The sequence below is a fragment of the Neophocaena asiaeorientalis genome, unplaced genomic scaffold (genome assembly GCF_003031525.2).
Source record: "Neophocaena asiaeorientalis asiaeorientalis breed wild unplaced genomic scaffold, Neophocaena_asiaeorientalis_V1.1 scaffold443, whole genome shotgun sequence".
NCBI lineage: Eukaryota > Metazoa > Chordata > Mammalia > Artiodactyla > Phocoenidae > Neophocaena > Neophocaena asiaeorientalis.
The window spans coordinates 2,868,816-2,881,241 of NW_020171808.1; the positions used below are offsets into that span (position 1 = coordinate 2,868,816).

At 42.2% G+C, this 12,426-nt stretch overlaps 1 protein-coding gene across 2 annotated transcripts in view; it reads right to left on the bottom strand.

Annotated features, from left to right (window-relative positions):
* Positions 1-12,426, bottom strand: part of IFT88 (intraflagellar transport 88) — a 64,660-nt gene that overhangs the window by 25,691 nt on the left and 26,543 nt on the right. For both annotated transcript variants that reach the window (XM_024752894.1, XM_024752830.1), the window contains 3 exons: positions 10,916-11,002; positions 5,642-5,741; positions 848-934 (listed from right to left, as the gene is read on the bottom strand). In XM_024752894.1, the coding sequence (XP_024608662.1) occupies positions 848-934; positions 5,642-5,741; positions 10,916-11,002 (274 nt within the window). The remainder of the gene's footprint in view (positions 1-847; positions 935-5,641; positions 5,742-10,915; positions 11,003-12,426) is intronic.

The window sequence follows — 12,426 nt, forward strand, 5'->3', positions numbered from 1 at the left end:
GGCTGCAGGTGCAAAGGCCCAGCCCTGCTCCAGCGGACCATCCTGCAGGGTGGGCTGAGCCTCGCTCGGCTGCATTGGCTGAGCCTTCCCCCGCCCCCCACCCTGGGGGCCTTCATTCTCTTGTGCCTCCTCTCTGCTCTCACGATGCCTGCCCCCCGAAAGCCGTCATGCTTTGCTAGTTCCTTTCCTGTCTCCTCCACGGATCTGCACTCTGGCCTCCTCAGCCCCCAGCCCCGTGCCCTGCTCACACCCTGGAGACACCGCCTGCTGTCTGCGTACCAGAGACGGGGCTTCAACAATTCACAGCTACTTCTCACAGTTCCGGAGGCTGGAGGTCGAAGACCAGGGGGTCAGCAGGCCTGGTATCTGGTGAGGGCCCACGTCCACATCTGCAGATGGCCTCCTTGCTGTGTCCTCACAGGGCACAGGGCTCTGGTCCCCTTCTCCTCTAATAAAGGCACTAATCCCATCATGGGGGCTCCCCTCATGACCTCAGCTAACCCTAAGTCCCCACCTCCAAATACAGTCACGTTGGGTGTTAGGGCTTCAAAGATGAATTTTGGGGAGACAATCATTCCGTCCATGGCATCTATCATCAAAGCTTAAACCTCTACAGAGACAACCACGCATTTTATCTCTAACCCTGATTTCCCATCTGAGATCAGCTCCACAGGTCCTCCCTCTGTCCTCCTTCTGAGATGGCCTCGCACTCACATGCACCACCCAAGCGGCCCCCAGACCAACCCAGCCGTGCTGTCCTTCTCCACCCCACTTCTCCAGAGCCCCTCCTTGGGCAGCAACCTAAAAATACCACAGTACCAACGAGGTTATGAAAAGCAGAACTCACCAAATAATACAGGAATGAGAGGTTGGTTGCAGCCGCACTCTTCACACTACTGTCCTTTTTTTCAAACATTTTTAAGGTCTCTACAGCCTAAAAATGAAATGTCTGCCAGTTATCATCTCTGTAATATGATAGCATTTAGGCTTCAGTTTGGGGACAAGACCAGGGGATGCAGAGGGGTGATTAGTGTGTTCAGGAAAACAGATGACAGATGAGAATTTCACTTGATTATCAGTACTTGTGAAAAAGAATTCTCAAAACTGGGATAGAAAGCAATTCTGGGAGCGTCACAAAGTGACCTGATACAGATCCAAATGTAACTACACTCTGAAGCCATGAGGAATTTAAAACACGTTTTTACCCCCTGGCAAGTCTGAGATGCCCCGACCTGGCAGGACACTTGGGATGCCAGGCTCCTTGCACGAGAGGTGGATGAGTTCTCCACCTAGAAGTTACTGAGAGGTACCAAAAACAGGAAAAATACATGGTTTTTCCTTCCTTCCTTTACAATACATTTACTGAAAAGAAAATGCTTGGCCGCTGGCTCCTGGGGAGCAGCTGTGTCCAAGCAAAGCCCTGCTCAGCTTCTGCAGGGGCCGCAGCTGCTGCTGCTGGACGCCCGTGCGGTCCGAGCCCTGCGCCAGTGGACGCCATGCGGTCCGAGCCCTGTGCCGGTGGATGCCGTGCGGTCCAAACCCTGGGTTGGTGGACGCCGTGCGCTCCGAACCCTGAGCTGGTGGACGCAGTGCGGTCCGAGCCCTGAGCCGGGCCACCGAGCACTTGACTCCCCTGCGGCCAAGGGCAGGAGACCTGCACACGCGGTCATAGCGCAGTAAAGAACTGCTCTCTTAAAGGGTCTTGATTACTTGAGAGAAAACTGTTGGAAGTTTCTAGACCATTAGTTTATAACCCCACAAAGTAAATTCTGGAAGAGAAAAACCTGAACGCCACACTGTCCATCTTGAGAGCCCCTTTCTCACTTTCTTTCTTGGAAGGCTCTTCCATAACAAGAAGCTCCTAAAACTTACCTGGAAGTGATTCCCTGCAGAAGCTACCTCACCAACCCTACCCAACCCCCAGCTCCTCTTCGGAGCCTCTAAGCTTTACAAGCTGCATTTCACATTGAATAAGAATTGAGATGTTTTTATCTTTACTTTCAGATTGTGTCACTATAAATGTATGTGCTAATTTAAAATATAAGGCAAGTGGGGACTTCCCTGGCGGTCCAGTGGTGAGGACTCCACGCTGTTGCTGCTGAGGGCGTGGGCTCAACCCCTGGTCAGGGAACTAAGATGCCACAAGCCGTGTGGCACGGCCAAAAATAATTAATTAATTAATTAAATATAAGGCACGTGAATAGGCATAACTCACATATCCACTGAATCCTCTGACTCAAGTAGACTGCAGAGGGGAAGAAGGCTGCTCTCTGATACTTCTGACATCCATAAAGCAGAACCGAAAGCAAACTAACGACAATGGTAATTTTTAAAAAACAGAACGCTATCAGTTTATATCGTTGCTTTCAAAGCAGCTATTCATATTATAGTCAAGGAAATGTGCTGGCTGGATCTTAAAATTCTGATATTTGTTAATCTGTGGCTCATCGATAACAATACTTTAAGACTACGTTTAACACCAAATCTATTCTCCCCACAAGATTGCTACGAATCCCTGGGGGCTTCCCTGGTGGCGCAGTGGTTAAGAATCCGCCTGCCAATGCAGGGGACACGGGTTCAAGCCCTGGTCTGGGAAGGTCCCACATGCCGCGGAGCAACTAAGCCCGTAAGCCACATCTGAGCCTGTGCTCTAGAGCCCGCGTGCTCCAACTACTGAAGCCCACGTGTCTAGAGCCCGTGCCCCACAACAAGAGAAGCCATCGTAATGAGAAGCCCGCACACTGCAACAGAGTAGCCCCCGCTCATCGCAACTAAAGAAAGACCACACGCAGCAATGAGGACCCAACACAGCCAAAAGTAAATTAATTAATTAACTAAAAAAAAAAAAAAGAATAAGGTTGTGTAAAAAAAAAAAAAAGACTGCTACGAATCCAAACAATACATAAAGAACAATGCAACCCAAAGCTATTACTCAGAAGAATTAACAAAAATATTTAGAACTTAAAACATTCATTTAAAAACATGGAGAGAGTAAAAACATATTTCAAATTTTAAGCTTCTAAACTACAACTATCCTGAAAAGGCTAAATATTCTAATAAAAGGAACATTCTCAGGTATTTTTGGCTTTGAAATAGGCTGTTTTCATACTGTTCTTTACACATTCAATGAATGTATCTCTAATATTTCTGTTTTTAAAAGTAAAATAATGTAAATCAATTTATAAAGAAAACAGATAAAAGTTCACAATAAAATTTAGTTGTAAATGGCAAAACAAATAATGAAAATAAACACTGTTAGTTTGGGGTTTTTTCCCCAAGAAGAATTAGGAAAATAGACAAATCTCCGTTTGTGTTTTTTTTCCTGGCTGATGCCGTCCGCTACGGGCTTCAGCTTTCCTCTGGGTATGTCTGTCCACCACCACTGGCCTTCACCCCATCCACCTGCGGCTTTAGTGGAGTTCTTTCTCTGCTACAAAACAACACTATCACCACAAAAAACCATACTCTGAGATTCCAATTTCAGCATTTTTTTTTTTGAAAAACATTTACAACATTACACCAAGTTGTAAGTGAAGCATCTTCGGGCTTCCCTGGTGGCACAGTGGTTAAGAATCCGCCTGCCAACTCAGGGTACATGGGTTCGAGCCCCGGTCCGGGAAGATCCCACGTGCCGCGGAGCAACTAAGCTCGTGTACCGCAACTACTGAGCCTGCGCTCTAGAGCTTGCGCGCCACAACTACTGAAGCCCGCACGCCTAGAGCCCGTGCTCTGCAACAAGAGAAGCCACCGCAATAAGAAGCCCGTGCACCGCAAGGAAGAGTAGCCCCCACTCGCCGCAACTAGAGAAAGCCCGCGTGCAGCAATGAAGACCCAATGCAGCCAAAAATAAATAAATAAATAAAGCATCTTAATCAATGATCCTTATGAGTTACGTCAATCCAATCTTTTTTAACCTAAAAGTGTTCCTTCCAAACTGAGACTGTGTTATACCTACCTCGTCATACTTACAATACACAACAAAAGAAACACAAAGTAAAAGCAGCGATGTAAAAGAAAGCAGAAGTTACATTTTTAAAACATCAGTAAAATAACTGATATTAAAATTGTATATAGGCAAACAGAACAAAAAATATTTTGAATGAGAACAGCTAGGAAAGCAGCAAACAATATGATTTGGGTTAAATGAATTTAAATATGAAAAAATTAGCGGGTTTATTCCTTAGTGAACACACCTTTAAAACATGGACGATAATACAGTGTTAAACCTTTCTAAAAAGACCATTTAAAAGTATCAACAGAAAACTCGGAAAACGGCTTTCTCTATTTGGTCATCTGTAACAGTACTTCTCACACAGACACGAACTTATTTTTTTTGGTCCACAGATGACTCCAGCAAGATAGCAAAGAACAATCTGTCTCACTTCACTTCCACTTTTCAGCATCCCAACAGGATCAGAGTTTCATCTGTGGCATTTTTAATGCCCAAGGGTGTGATGCTCAAATGGCAGAACAGACACAAAGATACCTAGAAAGTCTTTTTATGCTTTACAAACGCTTTACCTAGAAAGTCTTTTTATGCTTTACAAACGCTTTACCTAGAAAGTCTTTTTATGCTTTACAAACAATCATTAAGCACGCTGAAGCCATACACACCGTGGGCCAGCCGGTGTGCTGCCCTAGCCTTCATCACACAACAACGCCATGGGCACCGGGCTGCTTCCCCTTCACTCACGTCCTCGGGGCAGATGCCCTTCTCCCTCCTCCCCGACAAAGGGGTCAGTTACTTCTACTGTCTCCAGGAAAACAGAAGGTCTTAAATAGGAAGAAAGCCTGAAAACTGGCTCAGGAGAGCATGGAGGAAAGACACTGGGGCGCCCTCTAGCCCTCACTCTCTGGGTCTAAACGCAGAAGAGCTGAGTTTTCTACATTGCAGGCATATATGCTACTAACCACCGGTTTTATAAACTAGGGTATCAAGTTTCATTCTCTATTCTCCTTTGTGATCCCCGCCCCCTTTTAAAAAGCTGTTCTGTCCTCCTGTGAGGCAGACTGTGGAAGGGGAGCACCGTTCCACCCCACCCCAGGCGGCAGGACAGTGGTAGGACCAGTGACAGATTCCTTTCATGCCCAGCGCAACTGTCAATGAGTAAACCAAACACGTAAAACAGATGCCAGGAGAGCTGCTCAGGCACCAGCCTGCTGCTCCGGCTCCTGGCCTCCCCCACTGCCCGTGTACGAACCCTGACTCTGAACAGCCTCTGAGCTCCAGGGAACACTTTGAAAACCTCTGGGGAAAGCTGTCCTCTGGACTAGAATACGGTTTAGTCATTTAGCAGCCATGTTTTACATGGCAAGCGTTTATATTTTAAGAAACAGGACAGGGGAATTCCCTGGTGGTCCAGTGGTTAGGACTCCACGCTTCCACTGCAGGTGACATGGTTTCAATCCCTGGTCAGGGAACTAAGATCCCACATGCCGTGCGGCCAAAAAAAATGAAACCGGACAAACAGGTCAAAATTAAAACCATGCTATATTAGAGGAAATTATGTTAAGGTAGAAATAAAAATATTATTCAACTTCAGAATAATCACAGGTAACAGTAATCTAGAAAGGAGTTTCACAGTATTATCGCTTTGACCAGTTAACATTAACTTCCATCTAAACATTTTTTTAAACTTACTTGATTAAAGTCCTTTTGTCTCAGGTACATAATTGCTTTGTTTATTTCCAGATCATTTGCCAGCTCTACGTACTGAGAAGCTTTCACAACTTCAACACACCTATAAAGTAAAGCGTAAAAACGGTTATTTTATTTTGCTTTAATATATCTAGGTTTTCTTAACTGTGACTTTTCAAAAGCGTTTAAAAGTGCCCCTAGTGTTCTGTAGGACTGAGCACCTGACTCCTTCCAACACAGGCATTAAGTTACAGAGCTCTTCAGTTCCAAACCCGTTCTATCAGCCAATTTTTCATTAGCCTCTTGCCGCGTCTAATTATTTATGGTATTTTAAATAAAATTCTTACTTTAAAATTAATAAAACAACTTCAGTTTGTAACAGGCAAAACTGTTTCTATATATTTTTTCATCTTAAATGCTCTGATGGTGAGAAAAATTCTACAGAACTTGAGAATATATTTAATTTTTTGTGTACAAACTTGAACAGACTTTCATGGATCCGTTGCTCGGGGCACACAGAACATCTACTGTTAACTAAACATCAGGCAATGTGCCAACTCCTGTAAGCATGAACACATTTAGTCCTCACCACAGCCCTGAAAGACTGGCATTATCTCATGTCATAGATACAAAAATAAATCGCACAAGTAGAAAACTGCCAAGTAAGAACTTGAGCCCAATTTCTATTGCTACCAAAGCCCGCTGCACCAAGACTAATTCTTTTCAAATTGAGGGTCATGACCTTTCAAATAACAGAAGAGAAAAGGTATCAAAGGGTTGTGCGTAACAAGGGCAAGGCGGTGCTGCGTCGTTTTCTCACTGAGGGTCTGGTTCAAAGAGGTTTCAAAGCCACTGGCTTAGACCAATAATTTAAAAATACTGGGGCTTCCCTGGCAGACCAGTGGTTAAGACTCCACGCTCCCAATTCAGGGGGCCGGAGTTCAATCCTTGATCAGGGAACTAAATCCCACATGCTGCAACTAACACCCGGCGCAGCCAAATAAATAAATATATAATTTTAAAAAATAAAATTAAAAAATAAAATTATTAAAGCAGAAGATCCCTTTCTTCAAGCAGAACATTTTTTAAACCCTGATTTATAAAACAGCCCTTCTGCTTGGAGTGGTGAGAGAGGATGTGAAACCCAGCCTGTCAGGCCCCCCTGGAGGACCCTCTCAGCAAAGCAGTGTGAAGGGCTCCCCAAAATAAGGGGGAAACCCTCTATTCCACAACGCACACAGCAAACAGTCACCGAATGTCTACAATGTGTGAGACATTACGTCTGGTACAGGGCTACCAGGACACACAAAATACAGTTCTTGCCCTCGAGGGGAAGCAGACCTGTAAACTGAGTTAGGTGTAAGAACCACAGTGAAGAAATACAGGAATGGAGGGGTGGAGACACTAGGAAAGGTATTCCAGACATGTCTGAGCTCGGTTTAAGGGAAAAGGATGAATCAGTTTGACAAAAGGGGAAGGGTGTTCCAGGAAGAGGGGCTCACAAACCCAAAGATGTGGAAGATCAGAAAAGTGGGAAATATTTAAGACGCTGACTCATTCCCTGAGCTGCCGTCAACAAACCAAGTGGCTCAAAGACAAAAGCATGATCTCTTCCCCTCCTGTTCCCAAACAGGATTCTGCAAAGGGATTGAGCCCCACAGAAAATTACTGGAGTCACTTTTTTTTCTCAATTTTCTAAGGATGGAACAAAGCTCCCACCATGCTAGACAGACAGGATGCCTTAGAACCTTTGGGCTAATTATCCAGAAGAATCTATACAAGAAGGGCTGCCAACATCTCGGCCCTTGAGACACTCTTCTCTCTACTTACAACATCCTCCCTCCCTTCCCCAACTTTTATTCCTACTAATCCTTCAAGCCTCAGCCCAAGTGTCACTTAATCTGGGGAGCCTTCCATGGCACCATGACAAAAAACTACATTAGCATTAGCAATTGGGACGAAGAAATCACACAGCACACAATAAAACATAACTTGTTACATTAGTACAACATAGCAGTTACAACGCTTTGTGATTGCTAATCTAATTATCTGTCTACTTAGCTAATCAAGGAGATCTTAGGTGACAACCAACATTAGCTAAACTGTAAATTTCTCGAAGGCAGATACTTTTTATCCTGAACTTCCAACTGGCTTGCAATAAACAATAAATTTTTTTTCTTGTTATATACAACACTGTAAATCAACTATAATTCAATAAAATTTTTTAAAAAAGAAATAATGGCTGAGAACTTCCCAAATCTGGGGAGAGATGTGGACATCCAAGTTCATGAAACTAAGAGACAACCCCAAAAGTTCAACTCAAAACAATTTTCTCTACGATACATTGTAATAAAACTATCTAAAATCAAAGACAAAGAGAGAATTTTTAAATCAGCCAAAGAATCTGCCTGACAATGCAGGCCCTGGTCCTGGAAGATGCCACACACCGTGGAACAACTAAGCCCATGAGCCACAACTGCTGAGTCTGTGCTCTAGAGCCTGCGAGCCACAACTACTGAAGCCTGTGAGCCTAGAGCCCGTGCTCCACAACAAAGAGAAGCCACCGCAACGAGAAGCCTGTGCATCACAATGAAGAGTAGCCCCCGCTCGCCACAACTAGAGAAAGCCCGCGCGCAGCAACAAAGACCCAACGCAGCTAAAAATGAAATAAATAAAATTTTAAAAAGTCGAATATGACAAACGTAATTCACTTTGATAAGTTAAAATGTTAAATTAGTGGAAAATTTCACTCAGACTGGTTGGCATTTTATAAATACTTAAAATTTCACTTACATACCAGCTACTAGATTGCAAAGACACAACTATAATCATCTTCTTAAAAATCTAAAAACATTAGGAAATAAAATGTATATGACTTAGTAAACATTAAGAGAATCCAAGTTAGATTTAGTAACAGTAAAACAACATTTACTATTCAGTATAATTAAAGATGAACAGAGTTCATTTACTGTGAGATGCTTGTCTCCCAAATCAAGGAGATCTTAGGTTACAACCAACATTTGGTGTTCACAGAAAGGGACAGAGTGACTTGTACTATACATTGATCAAAACATATGTGGAGTACATGTACAGATACAGGGACATTTTAAGGAACTTGTTTATAAACTAGGCTAGCAGCCAGTCAGGTAGAAAACCAGCCGTTTTAGAAAAACACACTGTATCTGAAATGGATGAAAAAACTGGAACTGTTTATCTGAAAAGAGAGAAAACTTTGAAGAAAGCCCTAACCTCACTATCAGCAACTGGCAGAACCGCTGATTCAGAACAGTCGCAGGCACGCGCTATTTCCCACTGCCGCCCCATGAGGAATACCACCTCTGGAAGCATGAAAAGCGTGCTGGCTTATGAAGCAGGGAAAAGGAGGCTACAGTAAGAAAGTGTCACGGAGCAGGGTGCTTCCTGCTCCAGGTGAGGCTGGGGATCCAGGGATGGGGAGTGAAGCACTGAGCTGGACAGCGGGAACCACTGACCGCCATCTCCACCTACAGACCTCCCCTCATACTCAACAATGACAAAGAGCAGCCAGAGAAAAAGAACGTGCTCTTGGAAATGTAAAATAAAACAATTAAATGGAATAGTTGAATGAGAAATTCAAAGAAGTCCCCCAGAAAGCAAAGCAGAACCAGAGTTGGAAAATATAAGAAAGATAAGTGACAAGGAAGTCCAAATCCAATTGATAGAAATTTATAACTGGAAAAGGAAGTAAATTAGCAGAGAAATAGTATAACATTTTCTCAAATTAAAGAAAACAGACTGCAAATTGAGGGGTCTATTGAGTGCTTAAGAGGAAAATAGAAAAAAAAAGACAAATTTAAACACATTATGAAATTTCAGAACAAAGCTACAGAGAAAATTATAAAAATTACCAGAAAGAAACTGCAGGTCACCTACAAATAGCAAGGATGAGACTAGCATCAGAATTCTAATCAGCAACAGTGCTAGTTAACAGTGAAGAAATGCTTTTTGAGTTCTAAGAGAAAACAAGTTACAACTTAGGGTATTATGATACCTGATCAAATAAATGATCAATCAAGAATGAGGACAGAATTAGACACTTACAGACATGCACAGACAGATCTTAGGGGGTTAATTCAGGAAGAAATCAAGGAAAAAATAAAGATGATGTTCAAAAAGAAAGAGGATCGAACATGGGAAAAAAATGAAGGTAAACCCCAAGATGACATTCAACGCCAGCCTAAGGGAACCAACGGCTTACAGAGACTGGGGCAGGGAGAGTTCCGAGAGGGAGGACTCCAAATAACCTAAGAGAAGCAAAGAGTGCAAGAGAAGACAGAGAGGTAACTGGAGACACCAGAAAAACAAACGTCATGGGCCAAATATGAAGCCTCCAGAACAAACTAAACCAGGGAGACAATGGATTCCATGGCGAGAATCTGAATCGTAATGAGGATATGGTAAAGAAGGCATACGTTACTTCCACCAAGAAGAAACATGAAAAGTAATTAGAAAACGGGAGCTGTAACTCTTCTGTACTTACTTGGTTTTCTAACCATGTACATGTATCTTGGATTTTAAAAATCCTGGTAGGGTACCATACAGAAGAGGTCACAGACTCACTCTATACTGGTTCGAAAAATCATAGAAAAGAGTTTCATGAAGGGCAACATTGGATTCAATACAATGAAGAATTGTCTAACCCTTAGAGATGTTCAGAAATAAAGCAAATGATTTGAACACCATAAGAATCCAAGCAGAGGATAAATGGCACCTACATGGGATGCTATAAAGAGGATTCTCGTACTGGGTGGAAGAAACAAATTCAACTACTCATCCAAAAAATGACCTAAGACTTTTCCAGCTCTAAAAACCCTTCACTCCTATCTGGGAAATATATCCACAGACAATAGCCTTTTTAGGTGTGAGAGGTATTGCTCAGGATAAAAAGTTTAGTAGTACTGACAAATTTAAGGTAGAAAAAGGACATAATGAGAAAAGATAAAGTAAAAAGGAAAAGGGCACAGGCTGGAATTTATACAATGAAAGCAATTATGTACCCACATATCAAATGCAGCACACTTGCCTTAGTACTTAATTTACAAAATGACATGAACAATAAGAAAAATGTTAGAACTTTTTGAGTGGCCTATACTAATCTTACCATATAATAGTATTTGCTTGATAAGTAGAAATCAATATTTGCAATTATTTACTTTTCTAATAACAAAATTTTAAATCAATAAAAGTATAAACTAGAAAACGTCATGTCCATCCAGTTATACTGAATTTCTCTCTTACCAATCATAACCTACAGCAAAAGATGTTTCAATTACAGGAGCAATGAGTTTTGCAGCCGTCATGATGTATTTTTCTGCCATGGCTTTCCTATATCAAACAAACAAAAAATATTTAGAAATATGGTATAAAAAGAGTTTCAATTTATTTCTTAAAATGTAAGTGTAAACATTGGGCAGCTATGCTAGCAATCTGTTTACAAATCAGGTTGAAAACCACGACTGGGAAATGCGATCAGCAAGCTATGACTGCCCTTGGGGTCAGCAGTTCTTGGTCCGTGATCCATTCTGAGGAAAGAAGGAAAGAAAGAAAGTGGGGGAAGGGAGGGAGAAAGAAGGAAGGAGAGAGAGATACACAGGACTCCGCAGCTGAAGCTGCATAACCGGCACTGTCTGTGGAAATGAAAGGGTGAGAACCGCCACTACAGTGGTAAATACTAAAACTGAACTACTACACGTCTCTGTAGATTTGCCTGATCTTCACCCTTCATTTTATAAATGGAATCATAGAATATGTGGTCTTTTGTGACTGCCTTCTTTCACTTTATCATAATGTCCTCAAGGTTCATGTGTACTGTAGCATATGTCAATATTTCATTCATTTTAGGGCTAAATAATATTCCATTGCATGGATGGATCATGTATTTTTTACCCATTCATCAGTTGTGGACATGTGGGTTGTTTCCACTTTCTGGATACGAATAATGCTGCTATGAATATTCCTGTGTAACTTATTATGCTATTATGTGGATGTATGCTCTAATTTCTTTTGGGTATGTATCTAGGAGACAAACTGCTGAGTCATACGTTGTCTATGAAGAACTTCCAGACTTTCCTGGAGTGGCTGTACCAGTTTACATTCCCACCATCAGCATACAAGGTTTCAACTTCTCCACATCTGCATCAACACTTGTTATTATCTGTCTTTTTGATTCAGTCACACTAGTGGGTATGAAGTGCTACCTCACTGCGGTTTTGAGTTGCATGTCCCTAGTGAATACTGAAGTTAAGCATCTTTTCATGTGCTTATTGCCATTTGAATATGTTTTGAAAAAATGTCTATTCATATCCTTTGTATATTTTTAATTAGGTTTTGGCGTTTTTATTATTGAGTTGGAAGAGTTCTTCTACCTACTGTAGAAGTAGGTCCCTTCTTGGATACATGGCTTGCAAATATTTTCTCCTATTCATTAGGTTGTTTCCACATTCTTTTTTTTTTTTTTTTTTTTTTTTGGTAAATCACGGACCCAGCCGCTCCGCGGCGTGTGGGATCCTCCCAGACCGGGGCACGAACCTGTCTCCCCTGCATCGGCAGGTGGACTCCCAACCACTGCGCCACCAGGGAAGCCCTGTTTTCACATTCTTAATGGTGTACTTTGAAGAATGAAAGTCTTTAATTCGGATGAAGTCCAATTTACCTATTTTTTTCATACCTAAGAAACCACTGCCTAACACAGGTCAATAATATTTACTTCTATGTTTTTTTCCTAAGAATTTTGTAATTCTAGTTCTTAC